Source organism: Ailuropoda melanoleuca, chromosome 7, assembly GCF_002007445.2.
Source record: "Ailuropoda melanoleuca isolate Jingjing chromosome 7, ASM200744v2, whole genome shotgun sequence".
In the NCBI taxonomy this organism is placed as follows: Eukaryota; Metazoa; Chordata; class Mammalia; order Carnivora; family Ursidae; genus Ailuropoda; species Ailuropoda melanoleuca.
Window position 1 is genome coordinate 48,244,508 of NC_048224.1, and position 23,142 is coordinate 48,267,649.

The following is a 23,142-nucleotide window of genomic DNA, read 5'->3' on the forward strand; positions in this document are numbered from 1 at the left end:
CCTTGGCTGTTTTTAAAACTTAAGAATCTATTCTTTTTCTACATTAAATTCAAGAACGAGGCAAAGGCAGCCAGCTAGGAACTTTTGCAGAACAGGTGAGAGTAAGGTTCACCCAAAGTGCTCCCAACTGTGGGGTAGGACTAGGGTGGGCGAGGGGCCAATCACACAGAGCTTTGTCTTTGAACCGCGCTGATACTTTGGGCGACAGACCCTGTACCTCCTCTAATGCCTCCTAGCACTCTCCCCGCCTGCTAATCTCTAGAATGGGAGTTAGAAAGGCCTTTGGAAAGACTTACAGGACAGCTCTGCTTTTTGGAGTGCCACAAAGGCACACCGAGGCCCAGGGAGCCGCTATGGACTTACGCAGGGCCATATGCAACTGAAGGCCACCAGCAGAAGCATGTAAAGCAACCCAGTCAGATGTAGAGGAAATAGCCTGGTAGCGAAAAAGGAACTGAATGAAAAGGAAAATAACGACATAATAGCGCTTTGAACCAGAGCTTTATAAATACTTGTGGCTTTAACCTGCCCAGGAGGTAGATAAGCATGTTGCCTTTAGTTTGTCCTCAAATTCAACCTCTCACAAGAGGTTAAGGAACACACCCAAGGTTGGAATTGACACTCAGACCTCCCGACTTCCTGGCTTTGGAGCTGGGAGCTCAGCCTCCACCTCCCTTGTCTATCAGGAAAAACATCTGGGTTATAATGCTTGAGGATGGGATATCAAGGGGAAGTGGTGGAAGTTTGGTTCTTTAAGAAACTTTGAGCAAGACTGCCTAAACCCCAGCCAGGAGGCCCCTCCCATGGCCTGAGTCACAAGGCTCAAACATTTCTTCACTTCTCCTATCCTGGACGCTTCCCTTATATGACCTTTAGGAAAAGCTGTTTGTCAGAGATGCTGGATGGGGAGAGAGGTAAGACTACAAAATGCGTGAACACAGACAGGTAAGAGGGCCTTTTCTTTACATAGTCATTTCTGCCTGATCGAGCGTGGCTCCCTGTTAGTAGGCGAATGCCTACTTAAAGCGAAGAGAGAGGAATAGGCAGGACCACAAGAAGAACAAGCAAAGGGAAGTCATCTTTAAAGGCCAAAAGGTTATATAAAACATAATAAAATACAACTGTTTCCTTTAAAATTTTTAATGGCCAGGAAATGGTATAGAATAACTGCCAAGTGACATAAATTAACTTTTTTGTTAAGTTTGTGATCCCAGAAAGAACACTCTATCGGTCGATGCAAACTGCATGGGAATTTCATCAGTGGTTGTCTGGGCGTGTGACTGAGTGTGGGCCATGGACCCATCTTTACATGGTCCAGAAAAAAAGGCGGCTGCCATGTCTGGCAGGCTTCAGCTCTCCTTCTGTCTCAGGGTTGGGCTCTGGTCTTGCTCTTGAGTGATAGGGATTCTCCGGTAAAGGTCGTTCTGTTTTCACTTTGGTGACCTGTGAGGAGCGAAGACGACAGAAGCAACGCTGAGGTCAGGTGGAACAGTCTGAGACCAAGAACGTACCTCCCAGCACTTCCTCTCTGCTCCTGCTACCCCAACTACCCCTCTTTTTTCAAGCCCCAGCAAATCACATTTAGACTCATTTGACCTTTGAACAAACATTTAAGAAAGTCTTCTTTGGGGCATTCCACGTGGTAGAAGTTAGGGATACAGAAGGGAACAAAATACACACTGTCCTCGAGGGGCTCACCGTCTACTGAGGGAGCCAGACAAGAAAATCAACCAAGACTTCCTACAAATTAATCACAACTGAGGCACGAACTAAGTGCTGGGACTTAGGATTCAGAGCAGGGACTCCGCACATGTAACCCATCCTGAAGGCTAAGGGCTGGACTATTTCAGAGGGAGTAACCTTTAGCTTCATCTCAAAGGATGCCCATGCGCCAGGCAGGAAGAGTAGCAGGAGAAAGATACTCCAAGGAAACAGTACATGTGAACATGGAGAGGCAGGTCTTCAGAATGGCCAAAGCCAAGGCTGCACGAATAGCAGTGGGAAATGAAGCACCTAAGTGAGCACCTGTGAGAAATGACAGCGAGCACCTTACTCCATTTCGTTTTCACGATCCCATGAGATCCTCTTGCAGATGTTCCCTGTGGCCACCTGCCTACAGTGGGAAAACCAGTACTCGAAGCCGAGTCTGCCTACTCCAAAGCCTGTGCTCTTAAATAACACACTTCACTGGCAGACAGGGCCAGATGATGAAGGGTACCGAATGACGTGCACAAGTGTCTGAATTTTAACCCAATGGTAACAGGGGCCACTGAAGCAAGGAAGCAATTCAAGCACGTGTGCAGGCTGGAAGGTACAGACGCCAGATCAGAGAGGGGGCAAGGACAAGAACTGGGAGAGCCAAGCCAACAGGCCTGGCAAGATGGTGCAGCACTACACCGTGGTCACGGGGAGAGACAGAAGGTGGTCACCATCCACATTAGCCTTGATGGTCACAAAATCTCTACCAGAAACCCCGCAGAAAGTGTTCTCACTTTAAAGATGAGGAAACATGCAGAGACATGGAAAGACAAGGCCCATAGTTTTAACAGTGTTGTTATGTAGTGGTCTGATCTTCGAGCCACTCCACGTGACATGACTGATTAGTATTCCCATATGCACTAATCCAAAAACCATTTACAGGAACACAATAGCACAATTACTGCTACGACCACGCCGTGAGGCATTATTATCTGTAGTTCACAGGTGAGGACCAGGGAGGCTAACCTGCCCATGATAAAGACACACGCTACGTGTCAGAGCTGGAGCGGGGACCCAAGTCTTCTGTCTATAGGTCCAGAGTAGTTGTTTGTTTTTTGGACAATGTTCTCATCTCTCCACCATAGAGGTCACTAATGGTTCCTTATCGCTTGACAAGAGTTAACTCCAAGTACCTTCAGCTGGCATGTGAAGCTCCTTTCAGGAATTCCAGGTATGTATGAATTAAATCTAGAAAAATGTTTCTCAAATTTAAAGTAATGAACAGACCCCTTAAAAGGACAAATTATTGTGGAAAGAACAAGAAAACAACTTTCTCTTCTGTACCATATCAAAAGAGAAAAGGAGCAGAAGCATGTGGTCAAACTAATTGCTAGGTACACAACTGTGGGCAGCCCACCCAGCCCTCAATTTCCCATCTCTCCAGTGGGGCTCTTAGCTCACGGTGCTATTAGGATACTACACGGTCAGGGGCCTGAGGCACGGCAGGTGCTCCATAGTCATTCTCAATGTGAACCTCACCAGGATACTGGAATGTGGGGTGAGAGACAGCAACAGCCTAGGAAGGTTGGAAACTTCAAAGGACATTGACATTGAAGCTGAGGGTGGAAGAGTGAGTAGAAACCAGCCTGGGACACGGAGGGGAGAAGGGGAAGCCAGTGGAAGCAGAATGCAGAAGTGAATGCAGCTCAAATGTAGGCTTCATCCAGCTGCTCATCACCTTCCTAAAAAGAGAATGGAATCTGATTTTAAGTACGACTAAAACTGATAATCCTCTTAAAGAAATAAACTTTCGAAAAGAGGACAGTATTTTATAGGTTTTTAAAAATGTTAACACAAAGATTCAGGAATCAATATGCTTTCTTAACAGCATGATGTGTTAATTCTCCTTTGATCAGAGACAGAAATGAGAAAAGGTTGTTTTCATTAGTAAATGTGTAGGTCCCACCACTTTCCAACACAGAGTTAGCAACAACTTAATTTTGTTCAGGGCTTTAGCAAAAGAAGACATTGGAAGATAATCAAGCTGGACAAAAAAACAAAACAAAATTGCTAAGTCGTTCATCTACTAATGACACCAAGCTTAAGGCCCAACTACCCACAGACACTACACATGAAGGGAAGGGAACAAAGCTTAACTGCAGACCTATGCACCGGGCGTTAGGCTGGAGGTTCACAGAGGCTCTCTAGCTTAATCTTCACAGAAAACTAGGGATGAATACCGGTCCTACTCTGTAGATGTGGTAGGACAGGAAATAGTCAGCAATTCGCTCAGGATCCCATACTGACTCGGTAGTACTATCTTCCTCCATGCAAACCTGAGTTTTCCCCTCACACCTTGATACCTATCTGTCCCGAGGGAACGGATGATGATGGGGCTCAAGAAGCAGGGGTGGGTCGGGCCGCCTGGGTGGCACAGTCGGTTCAGTGTCTGACTCTTGATTTCGGCTCAGGTCATGATCTCAGAGCTGTGAGATCGAACCCCTCATGAGAATCTTGAGATTCTCTTCTCCCTCTGTGCCACACCCTGACCCCCCCTTAAAAAAAAAAAAAAAAAAAAAAACANAGCAGCAGGGTAGGTCAGATCACAGAGGGCCTTGTAAGCCAGACTACTGCAAGCAAGAGAAGCCCCTGACAAGTTTTAAAAAGAAAGTGATATTTATTTTCCAAACAGATCATGCCTAGAGTGAAGATGTAATCATATCCTAAGTTCTTCAATTTCAGGTGATACAAGGTCTTCTAACATCTGAACTGAACCACCATTCCCTCCCAGACATTCACACAGCCTGAGTTAAGAACTCCTGTTCAAGATGTGGAGACAGTGAGAGGATTCAAAAAATAATCCAGGAAATGCTTACCTACAGGAACTGATGACTGTATAAAGGGAGAAAGAGTGGGACATGAAGAAAAAAGACATTCAGGTTTCTGATGTTTCAAGAGGTGTCATGACTGAGACAGGAAATATAGAACAAAGAGTAGGATGCTTTTTAAACTACAGGGATATACTTTCAAAAATCTTAGGTACTGATAAATCTGGCCTGAAGAATCTGGCATATCCTCGATCCTACTTCCTCTCTGAATTCCACGATAAGTTCAATGCTTTCAACTGACAGTGCCCCCCTAACATTGTGTTTATCCTCATCTACTCCCTTCTGTTCTCCAATTAGCTAATTAAACAAAAACAAATCTGCACATGCTGGAAGATCTATTTAAAGGAGTATTTCTATTAAATAAACTCCCTTCTGGATTGTGTATAATCACTCCCTCATTAACCTGTTTGGTAAATACAGATTTCTCCCATCATATCTGTACTCACAGAAGACCCTTTTCTGACCGCCTCCTGCCCTTAACCACCCGTTACTAAAAAGGCGAGACCGCCAGCAGGTGACTTTTTACCTTGGACAGCTCTCCCAGGTCAGGTCGCACCCAGCCCAGTTTGTCCAGCACACACTCGTCAAACTTGGCCTGCTGTGTGCGACAGCGACGGAACAGCTGCAGGCCGGAATAATCGATGCAGGTCCAGTAGTCTGTAAAAGGCTCCGCACAGTGAAGCTTTATCTGCCTGGAAAAGAGGGCTAGGTTAGGGGTAGCTCCTTGCAAAATAACGAAAAACAGGTAAGTGGGGAAAAACTAAGTACAGACCTCAAATACATAACCTTGCTTTCTGAAAGGTAGGAGAGCAGATGCTCTGACCTCACTTACAAAACAACTTGGAGATCCTCAGATTGAGAACCAATAAGCAGAAAAAGATTTCTGAGGAAGAAGACCTACTTTCTTTATGCAGCAAAACTAAATGAGTTGAAATGCAAAAAGACTGTGGTCTAAGGCGCATATATTTTACACAGAACACTGCTCACTTAGGGCCTATCTATTCTTTCCTTTAGATCCAATTCTAAAGATTATCAGTTCAGCAAACTTGGAAGAGGCAGCATAATCCGAGATGGGCACGTTGACAAAAGTCAGAGGTGACAGACAATGGCAAAGGAAGAGACAATTATAAAAGGCAAATACACAAACTAACAAGCAGAAGATCCTGGGGTCATTCAGTACAGAGGCAAACCACCTTACGCTCCTCAGAGTTCAAAGTCCTCACTGTATTAACGCACTGAACAAAACAGATTAATCTGTGATTAAGAAAGTTAAATTAGGGGCGCCTGCGTGGCACAGCGGTTGAGCATCTGCCTTCGGCTCAGGGCGTGATCCCGGCATTGTGGGATCGAGCCCCACATCAGGCTCCTCCGCTATGAGCCTGCTTCTTCCTCTCCCACTCCCCCTGCTTGTGTTCCCTCTCTCGCTGGCTGTCTCTATCTCTGTCGAATAAATAAAATCTTTAAAAAAAAAAAAAAGTTAAATTATATTTGGTGTTCTCTGTTAAGAAGCAAGATAGCACATAATTCTTTGTGTGACCAAAATGGTTGAAGAAAAAGTAACTTTTGTGTATAAGAGATAAGCTTCAAGTATTTTCCAAAATTCTCCTTCTCTTACCATTCAACCTTGCTGGTAATCCAGTAAGTGCCAATTCAAGGAAGAATACAATACCATCATTTTACGTAAAAGCCATACACATGAGGCACTGGAAGAAATGCATAGCACCCTCCTTCCCCCGACGGAATCACGATCAGGAAGTGACTACTTGCCACACTCTAAGAATCCAGCTACACTCAACAAGGACTCTTACTTCACACAGCTCCAGAAGAACCTCAGAGATGGGATGGAGGAAATACACAGAGAAAAATCTGCTTTCCATTCCTGCTGGGTCTCCCTCCTAGGAAACACCCAATGTTCCCAGTTTCTTAAGTACCCTTCCAGGGATTCTAGTGTAACCTGGGGGTGGTGGGGTGTGCACAGGAAGGAAGGAGGACTAGCAAAGCCTGACAAAGCTTTTCGGAATTGCCTCCAGCCTCACCAGGATGTCCACGGCACACAAAATTGCACCCACCTCACTCGAGAATCACTCCGGTAGTGGGCTACTGTTTCCAATGCCAGCTTTTTAGTCCTCCAGCGTGGGACGGTGGAAGAGCTGCCAGCACTACTGGAGTACTTAGTCTCTCTCTCCTGAACCCTGGTACCCTGGTACCCACACCCAACTGTTACCGACTAACACCTACAAAGAGCAACTTCGGCAGTGTGAAATTCCTCTCATAGAGGCAGGTGGGCTCCTCGGGAGCTTGTCAAACCCAAACACTGCCTGCTTAAATGAACCACCTCTGGGCCAAAGCAGAAATGCTTTTCCAAAGTTCTCTTAGGAAAGTTTAAAAAGTAAGCACATAAACTTGTTAGCAATCAAACCAATGCAAATTTAAGCAAGAATAAAATATCACTTTGTACCTATCAAATACTTAAATAATATGCAATGCTGGTAAGGTATAAAAAGATATTGTGCCGTTGGCAGCATAAACTGACCCAACTTTTTAAAAAATGGCAACTATAGTCCAAGAGCCATAAATAATGTTCAAAGCCTTTTTATAGAATAATCTCATTGCTGAGAAATGTATACCAAGGAATTAATTAAGAAGAGAAAAAGATCTACATACAAAGGTAATCACTGCAGATTTATCTAAAACAATCAAAAACTGGAATAAAAAATGATGTCTAATAACAGGAATTGGTCAGGTGAAGTAGGGTTGGTTTACCTACCGGTGGAATAGTATATAGCCATTAAAAATGACGATCATGAAGACAATCCAGCAACGTGAAAGAACGTTCCCAAGAGTTTCAATGAAAAATGAATTTTAAACCACACACTGTGGCTTTAACCACAAAAATGTCTTTGCATATGGACAAAGACAGCAGAAGCAAGAAAGAAGGAAAGCAGCTATTATGTGAAGGAAATTTGATTTTTCCCTCTCCCGTCATTGTAGTGGACATCTGTGGGTTCTGCCAAGCCAGCCGTCAGTCCCCATTCTTCTGTACCGTCCTTCTAATTTCCCTTTGGGGAACAATCCCTCCCTATCTCTCAGCAAAGTGGTTTGGATGAATCTAAGTCTACTCCCCACTTCAGGCCTGACCAAGCACAGCATTTTGTCTCCTGAAACACACCCGACTCAAAGATACGCATATGAAATCAAGCACCAGGCCAACAAGACTCGGTCCAGGGAGCTCTGCTCACACCACTGGGCAACTGGCACGGCTGGTCTACGTCCACTAGGCAAGCAGCACAGCAGTGTGGAGTGGCTGGTGGCCACTTCTACTACAGCAAGGAAAGAGTCTCTGAAAATGAACTTGACAGAGAAAAACAGAACTAAGAGACTGGGGGAGGACAGGCAAAAGAGATACCAAGTAGTTCTGAAATTATGTAAGCCCTTTGATTCCAGCCCTGCCCGATCCCAGTCCTATTTCTGGACTTACAGCTACATGAGCCAATTCCCTTCAAGTGGAGTTTCTGTCCCTTTTAATAGAGTCTGTCAAAACATTTCTCTACAATTATAACCTGGATTTTTTTTTTTTTTACTTATAGTATCAAGCCTAATGGCCTACTTAATACCTTGACTCTGTACACGCTTTTCTCTCCATAATAACTGAGTGTTCCGTATTAATACCAATCTAGTGAATACCCGTTAGCAAGCACTGTGCTGAGTTGTGCTTACGTACTTCCACAAGTTTTTCATAACAATCCTGTATAAGATAGGTATTATTCTATAATTTGGAAGTGAAGACTCATAGATATTAAAGAACACACCAAATAATAAAAACAAATAACAAAAAAACCTGCATCATTTACTGTGGGCTTATTCTGGTCTGATTTCACGGTTCTACATGTCCTAGTAAAACTCTCCTTTCACTTAATTAGCTGGATGTTCACCGAGATACATATACCCAGATGTTTCAGCCCCTAGGCACTGATGTGAGGATTCTTACCTGAAGAAGTCCAGAGCACACTTGTTGACGAGCTTGCCTTCCTCTAAACACCGCCTGGGGTCTTTCTCTTCCCAGCGGCAGAGCATGAACTCCTTGTTGGGCTTATCACACTGAACTCCATAGTGATGGGCAGCAGCTTTGAGCACCGAAGAACTGACTTTCACCTGGGGAAAGGAACAGTGGGGAGACAGACCTCAGATTTGTGACCAGGATATCACTTCCTCATCTTCACCTCCTGCTGCTCAAAACAGAGGGAACACAAAGGTAGCACTGGTGTGACTCTACCACGAAAATTCAAGACAGGGGCTGCCATAGTAATCCTTTGTGATCTCCGCTGCTTTAGGGATCACAAGGCTCTTTCACATGAGGATTTTCTACACCTTCATAATAATCTCATCAGGCTGACATCACTCTCCCCATTTTAGACATAAGGAAACGGCAACCCTAACAGAACTTAGCTCTCTGACAGACAAAGTGGAGCTCTGAAGGATGATGGAGACCTCGGGGATGGAAAGGGAGGCACCAACTCTGGGGAGCTTTGATGAGTCTTCTTTCCAGGAATAAAAGTGATAGAATAGTAAAATTCCCAGATGAGACTGGAAAGGATCAGTAAGAGAGTATCTAGTCCAGAAAGTTATTAGTAATAATAAAGTACTAAAATTTTTGCATTTTTTACAATTACGGACTATATCCAAAGTAGCCACCCCATAACTATGTCAGTCTCTCACTTGCCTCCCAGGACATTTTCTTGAGAAACAGTGTAGTTACAACTCGCGCACAGGGGACTGCACATAGACCAGGACCCCTCTGACTGCAGCTGCAGCAACGGTCTGCTGGCCTCCTTTGTGTACTAGCCTTTCCTGTGCCCATTCTACAACGTTTTCATTACTGTAACTCGGAACGTTTGCTGTCTGCGAGGACCGCCCTCCTCATCACTCCTCCCTTTCGAAATCACTTTGGTTATTCTTTCAGATGAACCCCTCACCCAATAATCTGCACTGAACTGCACGAAGTTTAGTTATGTATTAAATTAGAAGGTAAGGAGCATGTTTACAATATTAGGCCTCTGCTCAAATTTTCTCTCCTCAGAGGATCTTTTTCTACCGACCTTATAAAAGCTCCTCAATGGTCACTGTGTGTGTGACCACTAGGACATAAGCTCCAAGAGGGTAGGGACTTTTTTCCAACAGAGATCCGAGACTAAAGATGTCAACTCTCCCTGAATGAAATTATAATTAAATGTCATGTTTACTGTGGCTCGCCAAGCACCCACAATAGTGTCTAGCACAAGCAACTGGTGAGCGCACATCGTGTGCCAGGCACCGGGGGTCCAACACTCACAAAAGAGACAAGACTACAGGAATTATGCTCCTCACCAAAATAAAGTATGTCCCTCCTCTTATTCAGGTCATTCTTATGTTCTTTGGTTAAAATTATACTTTCTGTCATATAGGAACCTTGCTCATTTCTTGTTTAATTCCGCAGTATTTTAACATTTTTGATACTAGCTTAATAGGATTTTTTTTTAATATTTTATTTATTTATTTGACAGAGAGAGAGAGAGAGACAGCCAGGGAGAGAGGGAACACAAGCAGGGGGAGTGGGAGAGGAAGAAGCAGGCTTCCCAGCAGAGGAGCCTGATGCGGGGCTCAATCCCAGGACTCCAGGATCACGCCCTGAGCCAAAGGCAGACGCTTAACGACGCTTATTTCTCTCTGTCAAATAAATAAATAAATAAAATATTTTTTAAAAAATCCTATTAAGCTAGTATCCCAGGAGCCCCAGGATATTTTTTTCACTAGATTTTCAAATGGGTTACTGATTGTTTGTACACTGTATCTTCTCTCTAGCCAGATCTTACTGAACTCCTGTCAGTTCTGATAGAAAACTAATGAGGATTAAGAAGGAAAATTTCCATTTACAAGTAAAAACTACCTCCCTTCCTTTCTGATATTTGTATCTTTTTTTCCCTCCTCCTTTTTTCCTATCTTACTGCTTTGACTAAACTCTAGGACAGGGGCACCTGCGTGGCTCAGTTGGTTAAGCATCTGCCTTCGGCTCAGGTCATGATCCTAGGGTCCTGGGATCGAGTCCTGCATCGGGATCCCTGCTCAACAGGGAGTCTGCTTCTCCCCTTCCTTCTGGCTCATGCTCTATCTCTGTCTCTCTCAAATAAATAAATAAAGTAAAAATTAAAAAAAAAATAACTCTAGGATAATACAAATGAACAGCAATGGCAGCAGGTACCCTTGTCTTTCTCTAGACTTTAAAGCACAGTTTGGTACAACGTTTGCTGTTGTTGTCCAGGATATAGCTCTTTGGATATTCCTCAGTAATGAAGTTTCCTTCTAATCTGAATTGACTGTTTTACTGTTCTTTCTGGAAAGACTGAAATTTTCAGGTTTCTTTTTCATTAATCTATAATTGTAGAGCATTAACAGATTTTCCAAAACTCTCTCATTATAGATAGAATAAAATCTAGTTTGCCATGGTATATTATGCTTTAAGATATTACTGGATTTGATTTTTAAATATTTTATTAAGGATTTTTATGTAAGAATAAAGTTGTGATTATTTTTATAATGCTAAAAATTTTATAATTGTACTTATGTTTTAAAGATTTATTTATTTTAGGGAGAGAATGCACATGGATTGGAGGGGCAGAGAGTCTCAAGCACACTCCCCACTGAGCGGGGAGCCTGACACAGGCCTCAGTCTCCCGACCCTGAGATCACGACCTGAGCTGAAACCAGGAGTCGGACGCTTAACCGAATGCAACACCCAGGCGCCCCTATAATTTTATTTTTTATGAATTTCACACAGCTTAGGTTAAACTATTAGTAAGATAAAAGGCAAGGAAAGATGAAGAGAGTAATTCATCTACACACTACAGGAAGAGAATAAAGTTAGAACGATGTCTACTAATATTACAACTGCTATATTATCAAAGCAAAGACAAACTTATGATACAAGTGAAATCAGCCATGACAATTCTAATAAATTTGTTTAAAAATCTGTAAGATTTTGTATTACAGTTTTTTATAGTAAGAGTTTATTTAGGTTAATTGAGGGGTATTCTCTTGCTTGCTTTATTACCTGTAAGAGAATAAAAATCAAAGCTCAGGGGCGTCTGGGTGGCTCAGTTGGTTAGGCCTCCAACTCTTGATTTTGGCTCAGGTCATGATCTTGGGGTTGTGGGATCAAGCCCCGTGCCAGGCTCTGCACTGGAACCTGCTTGGGATTCTCTCTCTCTCTCTCCCTCTGCCCCTCCCCCCTGCACACATGCACTACTGCTCACTCTCTTAAAAATCAAGATTCCGGGGCGCCTGGGTGGCACAGCGGTTGGGCGTCTGCCTTCGGCTCAGGGCGTGATCCCGGCGTTGTGGGATCGAGCCCCACATCGGGCTCCTCTGCTGTGAGCCTGCTTCTTCCTCTCCCACTCCCCCTGCTTGTGTTCCCTCTCTCACTGGCTGTCTCTATCTCTGTCAAATAAATAAATAAAATCTTTAAAAAAAATAAAATAAAATAAAAATCAAGATTCAAACTTTTTTTTAAAGCTAAATATATTTAAAAAATTAAGTTAGCTATATTTACTTCTTTGACAAACGCCTTAAAGATATTTAAACGGCTGATTTAATTACTCAAGTGCCTTCGCAGCTATCGTGCCCAAAAAAGTTATGGCATTCTTTCCTGACTCTCCTACCAGTGTAGAGGTCTTACAAAAATCTAGGCAAGCCCATGTTGTTAAGCATATAAAATATGCGCTGTCACAGGAAAATAAAAGACAATAACCACTCACTGAATCTCTTTCCTGGGGAAAGAGATGTGCTCAAGATGACACAGCAGGCCAGTGGCAACTGGAGAACTGGAATTCACAGACCGTGACTTTCAATCAGGCCTTTTTGCATTACATCACCTACACTGAGGTGGCAAAGGCCTTTGGATGTCACCATCTCCTCTCACCTGCTTTTTCCCAAAGACTGATGAGTTCTAACAGAAACAACATCCTTTCACAGCTGCTTACTGTGAATACCCTCTCAAATTCATTCAGCTCCCTTTGTCTCAAAGAACACAGAGTTCCAGCATCTTCCTCATTTACCCTCATGACAGCCTCCCCGCACAGCAGGTCTATACAATCTGCAGGTGTGGAAAGGGAGGCAGAAAAAGTCTTACAATCTACAACCAATCTTCTAGTCCTGCTCTCTTCCTTAAATCTTGTCTGCACCTCTTTCTACAGTCTTTAATTTATGCTGTGCCTTCCATTTTACTTAATTTATGGAAAATGGGGGATAATCATACTTATTTGATAGGACTACTAAGGATTAAAATGAGTTAACACATAAAAATATAAAGAACAGTGCCTAGCACATCATCAATATTAGCTATTACTTCTACTCAAAATTGTTAACGTGTACAAGGAGTTTCCAGCCTAAGCTTCTGACTGCTTCTTCCATAGGGATGTGTTATAACTCCAAAGTCAACAAGGTCCAAAATGTGTTTGTCTCTCAAATCTGCTCCCTCTGGCTTCCCCAGCCCCATTGTCAGGTTACAAATTTGACAGGCTCCTCAACCTTTCCTGCCTGTGATATCTAAGTAACCGCTAAGTCTCATCACTTCCAGATAAATCTGTTCTTTCGCTCTGTGAGCACAGTCACCAATTATGTTGGGGTCACTAATACCCTCCTCATTATTTCAACAGCCACCAAGACTAATCTCTCTGCTTTTCTTTTCCTCTCTTCAATTCATTCTTCACAGAGTTGCCAGAGTGATCTTCCTAAAAGACAATTCTTACTCTAATCTATTCAAACAAATTAGCAACAAAGCCCTGAAAGGATTCAGGCTTAACAGCAAAATAAAGCCTAAACTTTTTACAGGGTATCCAAAGCCTTCTGGATCCAGCCTTCTTCCCCAAGACACTTCCAAAAAGGGACTTGCTGCTGTCTCAGAACACTGAACTCGCCATCCCCAGAACCCATCTGTGGACCCCGGCATTTTCCCAACTCCTTACCTTTGCTCACATCTAACCCTCGCTTAGAAAGCCCATGACTCTATCTTGGCCTGTAAATGCTATTCTTCAAATGCCATTTAGCCAAGTCTCACATTATGCCCCAGAAGTGCTTTCTCTGTTCCGTTTATAGCCTCAGAGAATTATACAGCTGGAATCACTTCATCTTACAAATAAAATAACCATGTCTGCAAATGCTACAAGTGACTAATCAAGGTAACTGAGCAGTTAGGCCTGGAATTTAGATCCAACTTCAAATCCTGCTCTCTTCTCTTAAACCGTCTGCCCCTCTTCCATAGTATTTAATCATACTTTGTCTTGTATTTGAGTTATTTATGTAATTATCTGTATTTCAATTCAATTGTATGAACGCTCAAGGCAAATTTATTCCAGATATAGAATGCTTGCAGGAAGTAGAACCTTGATGTTTGCTGAACCAAATTAAAGTTCCCATGAAAAATACAGCACTTTCAGGCTAACCCAGCTTCACTGTGGGACAAGAAACCAAAGACTGAATATTGGAGGCCCCCACTCAATAAATGTCACTTTACTCTAAAGTCCCTGAACACAGCAAAAAGTTCTTCATCTGCAGAAAATAATAGCTGCCATTCTCAACAGGCATCTAAGATTAAGTGAAGTCATGATTAACTTCCCGCACATAATTTTTAGTCTTCTCCTTTTCCTTTTATGTAGCCTAGTCTTTCTACTACCCAGTCCTGCCATGACACTTATCTGCCTTAAAACCTTCCACCTCTCCCCGCCACCTCACTTATAAAATAAGTCTGGCCTTGTAGACGCTGCTTCCCAGTCCTCCCAGTCTGAGGTACCTCTCTCCAGGATCAGCAACAGCTGAGCTTCCCACCAACCCTAGAGTCACATCCAACAGCACTTGTCTCCCAGACACGAAATGTTCTGCTAAGCCTTCTCACTCTTTTCAGCTTTTGCCCATAATATAAGAGTTTAAAAGCATGGGTTTTAAACTCAGACCTGGATTCACAGTCCAGCTCCACCGCTTACTAAACTATATGACCTTGCGCAAATGACTTCTACCCCAACGCCTGTTTACTCACCTTTCACATGAAAAGACAAATAATATCCTACTTCATAGTGCTGCTGGCAGGATTTGACGAATTAATGAATGTGAAGTAATTAATTAGCATCCTGCCTGACATCTAGACAAGGCTTGGTCATATTTGCTATAATTTGTAAATACTGGCTTGTCTTCACAGCACAAACTGCACTATACTGTAATTGCCTCTTTATGTCTGTCTCCCCATTAGATTATAAGCTCTATGAGGGCAGGGACCATATCTCTTACTCCCCCGTGTATGTGTATATGGCAATTATTCAATGATATCTTCTGAATAAATGAATGCCTTAAATGTTCTATAACCAAACATCATTCCAGGGCTGTTAGCAACTCCACTCTCCAGTATCATCTTTTGCTTTTCCGCTTCCTAGCTCCACTCCAACACCGTACGGATGAGGCCACCTGGAAGCGACTGCCTCTCGCTCGGCTGTAAGCACCCGGGGTTGTATAATCACTTCGCGGGGAGAGCTGAGTATTAAGTGACATTAAAGTAAGTAAAGTGGCCCTGGCTGGTGCTTAATAAAAAGTACCACTATTATTCACGTTAATGACAAGCAGATCGCTGGGGGTCAGGGTGGGGGAGGAGAGGAGAATGCTACAGAGCCACTGCATGACGGGGTGGGGGTGACGCGATTCCCGGAGGTGAGGAGGGGGCGTCCGGGAAGCGACTTCTGTCTGTGTTGGGGGGGCACTGCGTGGGGGGAGACGGGGCCCACAGTCCAGTGAGACGAAGCAGGGCTGGGCCCAGGCCCGAAAAGCTGCAGCCCTATGCCCCGCTTGCCTGGCTTCCGAACGAGCCTCACCTCCTGCACTTTCAGATCGTCCAGAGTAGGCAGCTCCACTATCCCCGGCATGATGGCGGGAGCCCCAAACCCGAGGAGGCGCCCGCAGCCGCGTCGCCCCCGTCTCCTTGAATTCCCCTTTCGACCGCCAAGGGCCACCTCGCGCCTGCGCCTGCGCAGCCGGCCACGCAGGCGCACTGCTCCGCCCAACCGCGAGCCACAGAGCGTGCGCAGTGCTTGGAAGGGCTGCAGGCTCTGGGGGCGGGGCTTCACTTCGGCCCCGCCCGTCTTGGTTGTCATAGTGAGACGGGACGCACTGAGACTCCGGGATCCCGAGCGCTGGAAGCTAGAGGCCGGCGCCATGGAGTACACAGGGAGCCAATACATTGGGGAATATGTAGACGGGAGGTAAGGGCCTCATCTGATTCACTATGTCTTGAATATCTGTGACTGGGAAAAGACGGCTGCCTTTTTCCTTTGCAAAGGACTATGTACCAGACGTTTTCCCAAACTTCATTCCTTTTAACCTTCAGGACACCCTTCACGTAGGATTGTTTATTCCCATTTTACAGTTCAGGAAAATGAGACCCAGTGAAGTAAAGTGTCTTGCTCAAGGACACATATCTAATAAGCAGCAGATACATATTCATTCCATATACACTTGTGTGTTTGCTATCTGCCGGTTTTAGGTACGGGGATAAAAATATTAAAAATGTCAAGATCCTTGCTGTCATGGAGCTTACAGTCTAGTTGGTGTATTGCCAATAAACAAAGAAATGAGAAGATAATTTCAGATAGTGGCTTTACCTGAATCTTCCCCTTCCTCACAGCAACCCTAGGAGGTAGATATCATCTTCATTTTGCAGATGGGAAAAGTGAGGCTTAGAGTAACTGTGCAACTTGCTCAGAGTCCTGGTTGGTATTGGGCAGATCAGGGATCAAAACCCAGGTCTGACTCCAAAGCTCATGTGTTTTCTACTATGGAGCCCTGCTGCTGAGCTCCTACAGAGGACACATCCAGTCGGGGCAGTCCTTGAAGGCTTTCTGGAGGAGAAAATATTTGAAATGGACCCTGAAGTTTGGGTAGGATTTAGATGGGTAGAGATGCAAGGTGAAGAATGTTTCTAGGCAGAGGGAACAGCATGAGCAATAATAATTCAGAGGATTTACAGGTGGAAGAGCAGGCAGTTCAGCGTGACTGGAGTGTTGGATGCGTCTAGAGGAGAGTGAGAGCTAGAGCTGGAAGGGTGGGTCTGTGCTCCGGCATAGAGAGATTTGAGTACTGTGCACAATTCCGTGGGTGGGGGGAGCCACGGATAGATGGCTCCTTGGTAGGAGCTGGGCATTAGGAAACCTACTTTATTTCATTTCTGTATCCCTCTTCATAGTGCATATGTCACTCGGTAAATGTTGGCTGAATGAATGGATGGATGAATGAAGGAATGAGTGAATGAAATTTGAGACATGGTAATCACAGCCTCACTATGGATTGGAGTCTTTATCTCTGTGCTCTTCTTAACTTACTTTTAATTTATAATGAAGGCTTTTTGCCTTGAGTGAATAAAAGAAAAATGGGAGGGAAGGAAAGAGAGGAAGACAAGGGAAAGAAGGAAAGAGGGAAGCAGAGTGGAAATGGGGAGATCAAGTCCGAGCCCATGGTTGCCCTAGTGAAAGGCAGCAGGATCCTGGACCAAAGCAGAGGCAGTGGAGCTTCGGGAAAGAGAAAGATGTAGAAGTTTGGGAATTTTCATTGCCAGGACTTGGCAACTGATTGGCTCCTGGTCCCACTCAGAGACTGCCTCCAGTCCCAGCTCTGTGCCCAGCTCTAGGCTTCGAACTTGGATGATTCTGGTACCATTTGTGGAAATTGAGAACTCTGCGGAAGGGCTGCTTTGGAGGAAGAGAGGATGAATTTCATTTGGGGTGAGCTGGAGATGTCTGCAGAAGGTCTGAACAGTGATATCCAGTTTGCAGTTTAAAAAAAGGGAGCGGCGTCTAATCTCAGAGAACGGGTTTGATGGAGACAGAAACGGTAGATGTGATTTCGAGTAAAGATGTAAAGGACAAAAGGCCTTCTCTCACGTGTCCTGTCTTGCAGTAGAATAAATGCAACACTGTGTTCGAGCTCTTACTCTATTTGGGGCCTTCCGCTATTGTTTCATAGCTATTATTTCATCCAATTATCTCAACTTTGGAGAGGAGTGTTGTCATTATCCTCATTTTACCAATGAGAAACTCAGGTTCAGAGAGGCAAAGGAGCTGGCCCAAGGTCACACAGGCACAGAGGTGGAGCCAGGCCTGGCTCAGGTTTGGCAGCCCCAGGTCTACATGGCTCAGAAATTGTGCCTCGACCACAGCGCTCTTCTGCTCAGGGCCTATGCCACAGCGGCATCTTCCTCTTCCCTTCATTCCTTACACAGTAGCTGTTTACAGGGCACCTGTTTACATAGAATCAGGATTCTAAGAGCTGAGGATACCAAGGTCTTCCTCTCCAGAGCTTTGATTAAACAGGGAACATGAGGAATATCATTACAATGTAAGGCAGAAAGTGCTGAGCATCCAACGGAAGGACACATAAAAACCTAAAGAAGTTCAGAGTTAGAAGAGGTGACTTCCAGCCGGCGGGGGAAGAACAGAGAAGGAATGCAGGGATGAAGAAATGAAGGACAGTATACTTCTTCAGTACTCACTGGATGTCAGGCCCTTTACTAGGAAAATCATTATACATTATCTGGGTTGATCTTGGGCATTAATCTCAGCCCTTTCACACATGAGGTAGGTGATCAGCTGGTCAAGCTGGGTGTCCCTGGCCTGGGCTCCTGTAGAAGCCTGCTTCCCCTGTATGGCAGTTCCCACATATTCTGCAGTTGCTTAATTGTGTCCCCCACTAGACCATAAGCCCCCTTGATGGCAGGGATGGCACATGCCTTGATCACTGTTGTGACCTCGTTGTATCCAGCAGACCAGACTCAGCACATATGGTAGGTGTTGGTATGTAGTGGATGCTCTGTAAATATTTGTTGGAAAAAAGGAAGGAAGGAAGGAAGGAAGGAAGGAAGGAAGGAAGGAAGGAAGGAAGGAAGGAAGGCGAAAAGGTTTAGGAAGGTCTCCAAGATGATACATCTAGGAAATGGTGAAGTAAGATTCAAGCCCATGTCCCCTGTCTGAATTTCATCCTTTTCCCAATTCTCTACAAGTGGCGTAAAGGGCAAGGGTGGGCTGGGCATGGGGGACGGGGAGGACACAGAACCAGCTGCCAGGAAACCTGGCCCTAGTCTTTGCTTCACAGTGCTTCCTGTGTGGCTTTGGGCACCTCCCTCCCCTCTCTGGGCTTACCAAGGGGGCTGTTATGGGATGTGTGAACTCTAAGACGGCCTCTAGGTGAGGGGGAAGACAAACCGACAAAACTCTCTGCCCCACCCCCCACCTTCAACAACACAGACCCTCCCATTTTTGAGTTTTTGGAGGAAACGAAACGGAAATGGTGTTCTTGAGCAGTATATTGCTGGGACAGTAACCCCTGAGCACCCCGGGGATGCCGTTCCCACTTGCTCTCCTGTGCCTGGCAGCTCTGACCCTCCAGCTGCTGTGCGAAGGCCACTGATTTCCCTTTGTCCTTGCAGGATGGAGGGCAAAGCGGAATACATCCTCCCTACCGAAACAAAATACGTCGGGGAAATGAAGGATGGCATGTTTCATGGCCAAGGAACCCTGTACTTCCCCAGCGGGAGCCGCTACGATGCCGTTTGGGAAAAGGGACTGGTCGTGAAGGTGACCAGCCTGAGGACAGGAGGTTGCAGAGGGCAAAGCCTTGGATGGGAAGAGCGCCCACTACAGAGCACCCTGACCTCTCCATCTGGTGCCCACCTCCTTCCATTCCCCTGCTCCCCTCCAGCCGATCTCCCAGGGCTCTGGAATCCACTCCTCTGGATCCAGAAGGGCCCCGGGAGAGGCCACGATGAGACTGAATCCTATTGTGCCGCTAACTAACTGTGTGACCTTGGGCCCATGGCTTCCCCTATAAACTGGGGACAATAGCTGTACCTCATATTGCTGCTGTAACAAATTACTATAAACTCAGTGCCTTAAAACAATAGACATTTATTACCTTACAGTTCTGGAAGTCAGAAGTCTAAAATAAGTCAGCGGTGCTGCATTCCTTCCAGAGGCTGTAGGGGAGATCCATTTCCTTACCCTTTCCATCTTCCAGAAGTTTCCTGCGTTCGTTGGCTGGTGGCCATGCATCAATCTGACCTCTGTTACTATCATCACATCACCTTCTCTCTGCTTTTGTCATCATCTTGTGCTCTATCCTTCTGACTCCCTTGCTCCCCTCTTATAAGGGACCTTTGAGAGGGTCCGATATTAGGCCCACCCAGATAATCCAGGAAAATCTCCCCATTTTAAGATCCTTCACTTAATCACCTCTGCGAAGTACCTTCTGCCATATAAGGTTAACATTTTTACAGGTTCCAGCAGGTGGATGTGGATATCTTGGGGGCCATTATACAGCCTGCCATGAGAGGTTAACATTTTTACAGGTTCCAGCAGGTGGATGTGGATATCTTGGGGGCCATTATACAGCCTGCCATGAGAGCACCAGCCATGTCCTGGAGTGGTCGTGAGTGTAAATGCGGTGTTGTCTCCAAGCGCTGTGCTCAGTACCTGGCATACAGCAGGCAGTCAGTGTTAGGTCTTAGTACTCCTGCCACCACCACTGCTGCTATCATGACAAGTCAGCTAACCCAGTCATTAGAACCTCCCACTTTATATGCAAAACTTTCTGTGTATCTGGGACTTTGGTTTTCCCTGGGGAAAGATCTATGGCTCTCATCAGTTTCACTAATGCCCACCTAAAAAGGTTAAGGAACATTCCTTGTGTGACAGCTTGGAGAATCTAAGCCCCAGGAAGGGGATGTGACTTACCCAAGGTCACACGGTGAATTAATAGTATCGGAATTTCCACCTACGTTTCCTGATGCCCAGGCCAGTGCGACCTCTACATCCTGGGGACTCCTTCAGCCCTAGGGCAGCAAAAGCAGAATGTACGTGTTTGGACAAAGGGCTGTGACCCGTGGCTGTGACCTTTTTAGCTATGACTGAATGCTTACTCCATGCCAGGCACTGTGCAAAACACTTTGCCGGTACTGTCTCATCAAATCAACCCCGTGAAATATGTGCCGTTACGAGGCAGTTTTACAAATGAGGAAACCAAGGGCCGGTCATCTGCCCAGCATCTCGCAGAGAGTTGCCATATATTCAGTGCCAGTCCCAGAGCCCAGCATTATAGCCGTTCCTTCTAATCATCACGGCCCCGATAACCGGGATAGCTCTCCCCGCTCCTCTGTGGCAATGAGAAGGTGAGAACATCACCCTCTTGCCATGACACCCGTCCTTCTTGGCAGAAGGGCTTCCTCCCACCCACACACATGCTCCTTGTCTTCCAGGGCACGTACACCTTCTCGGACGGGCTGCAGTATGACGCCGAACACTGGCATTACTGCGACAGCTACGATCGCAGGTTTTACACTGAGATCTGCCACGGCTTGAAGCCTGCAGGTACCCGGGCACCCTCCCTTTCCTTCACACCCAGACCGAGAGGGAAATGAAAGGCAGCCTTGCGTAAGGGGCCACGGCCCATTGAAGTCACCCTCAGATCTCCGCCGTACCAGCAGGGGACCACAGGAAGGGCATGCACCACTCGGTGTCTTGGTTCCTCTCCTGCAAAAGGGGACAATAGCATCATCCGTCGCACAAGTCTGTTGTAAGTAAGACCGTGCATGGAAAGTTTCCAGCAGGGTCTGGCGTGCAGTGGGTGTGTGGCCCATCTTGGCTGTCGTTGTTCCTAGTACCCGCGGTCGCGTGGAAATTGAGCGGCACTAAAGGAGCATGTGCCCTGTGTACCAGGCTGTGGCTGGGGCTCTGTGTGATGCCTGTCTCACAGCATCTCCAGATGACCCCGCCACGCCTGCCTTTCTGGTCTCATGTTGTAGAGGAGGAAACTGAGGCTCCAGACTCCAGACCAGCTTCCTGCTGGCAGAACTCCTGGCGGGGGGGGAGGCCAGATCTTCCTCTCTGTGTCACCTGTATCATCAGATATCGTGTTCCATCACGGAGGGTGACAGGTGGGCCTGGACTCTGGATTCAGGGAGGCCGCTGAAGGGGCTCACGTGTGTTTCCGGGGCTTGTGTGTGGTCAGCTGCACCTCAAGAGCATAGGTGTTGGCCCAGCTGAGACAATACATCCAAAATGACAAGTGTGAAGGTGACTTGCGAACTCTAAGAATAAATCCTAACTTACGAAATGATGTGGTGGAGTTGACAGAGCCTGGAGCTGGAAGGTCTGGGTTTGCATCCTAAATTCCCTCTCAGTGGCTGGATGAGCCTGGGTAAGTCAGTCTCCATGAGGGCAGAAAGCTCCAGAAAGCACCCAGGTTAGAGTCAGGCAGACCTGAGCTCAAATCTTGGCTGTGTCACCTTGAATCAGATGGTTGACCCGGTGAGACTTCTCTCCCTTTGTCTCCTTTGTCAGCTCCTTCTCCCCCTCTCCATTATTAATTTGGGGGTTCCCAGGGCTCTCTGGCCTTAAGCCCTCTTCCGTAACATTCTGTACCCGCTCCCTAACCAAGCTGATTCAGCTCTTAAGACTTCATTTATACCATCAGCTTCCAAACAGAGATGAAAATTCCTGAGCCCCAGGTTCCTGCAGCTAGCTTCCCCAACACCTGTATTTGGCATCCCTTACCTTGTCTGCACGGAGCTCATTTCCCTCCCCACCATCCCCTTCTTCCCCCAAGGATTGCTCCCTCAAAGACTGTCACCCCATCCACCTGGATGGGCCGAGTCCTGCCTTCCTCTTTCCCCCTGCACATGCAGCCACCTGGTCCTGTGGATTCCACCTCTCAAATGTGTTCCTTCATCTGTTCATTAAATAATTGTTGACTGAGCACCACCACACACCATGCAGGTTTCCTTCATCCTGTCTGGTGCTGCCGTGTCCCAGACCTCCATCCTCTCCCCTCAATTACCTAGTCTCCTGAGATCTAGGTTTGACTCGCTCCAGGCCATTCCGCACCCCACGGTCACGATCATCTTTGAAGAACATGACTCTGATTGCCACTCTCCCCCACCCCGCCACCCACTCTGCAGTGCTTCCTCCATACCCTCATGAGAAGGTTCCAGATTCTTAAAATGACTTGCATTCTCTGGCTCCTGCCGCTGTGCCCAGCCTTAGCCCGCACCACCGGCCCCTCTTGGATTTGCTCTCCTTCCTCGCCGTGCTGGCTCTATCTTTATTCCTTGAAAAGACCACGGTCTTTCCTGCTGTTCCCTCTGCTGGGATGCTGTACCCCCTCACTGCACCCGAATAACTCCTTCCCAACCCTCAGGTCTCCGTGTATTGTCCCTTTGTCTGGGGCCCCTTCCCTGAATTCCCAGACGAGGCAAGGTCTCCCGGTGGCATACGACGGAGCAACCAGGGCTGGTCCCCGGAGCTCTGTCATGAGTGCACAGCGGGTCTCTTCCCGCGCCGACTGAGCTCCGTGAGGGCAGGGGCTCTGTCTTGGTCTCTGCTGTGTCCCCAGTGCCTGGCACATTGCTTGGCACCTAGTAGGCGCTCAGCAAAGAGTGACACAGGGAGGATAATAGTGGCATCACAGCAGGGGGAGATGCGGTGTGGGAGTTAAGGCCATG

The 23,142-nt window shown here is 46.1% G+C and overlaps 2 protein-coding genes across 3 annotated transcripts in view; one reads left to right on the forward strand and one right to left on the reverse strand.

Annotated features, from left to right (window-relative positions):
* Positions 1 to 1,124: 1,124 nt before the first annotated feature.
* NDUFA8 (NADH:ubiquinone oxidoreductase subunit A8) lies at positions 1,125 to 15,635 on the reverse strand. The gene is made up of 4 exons (XM_002915950.4): positions 15,473 to 15,635; positions 8,575 to 8,738; positions 5,113 to 5,278; positions 1,125 to 1,443 (listed from the first exon to the last, which is right to left on the reverse strand). Exons 1-4 carry the CDS (start codon positions 15,521 to 15,523, stop codon positions 1,306 to 1,308), a joined length of 519 nt encoding a protein of 172 aa, XP_002915996.1. The 5' UTR covers positions 15,524 to 15,635; the 3' UTR covers positions 1,125 to 1,305.
* A 114-nt stretch (positions 15,636 to 15,749) lies between these two features.
* Positions 15,750 to 23,142, forward strand: part of MORN5 (MORN repeat containing 5) — a 28,462-nt gene continuing 21,069 nt past the window's right edge. The window contains exons 1-3 of one of the 2 annotated variants that reach the window (XM_034663713.1): positions 15,750 to 15,859; positions 19,075 to 19,222; positions 20,899 to 21,010. In XM_034663713.1, the coding sequence (XP_034519604.1) occupies positions 15,813 to 15,859; positions 19,075 to 19,222; positions 20,899 to 21,010 (307 nt within the window). In that variant the 5' untranslated portion in view covers positions 15,750 to 15,812. The remainder of the gene's footprint in view (positions 15,860 to 19,074; positions 19,223 to 20,898; positions 21,011 to 23,142) is intronic. The other variant, XM_011220664.2, reaches the window with a different exon arrangement.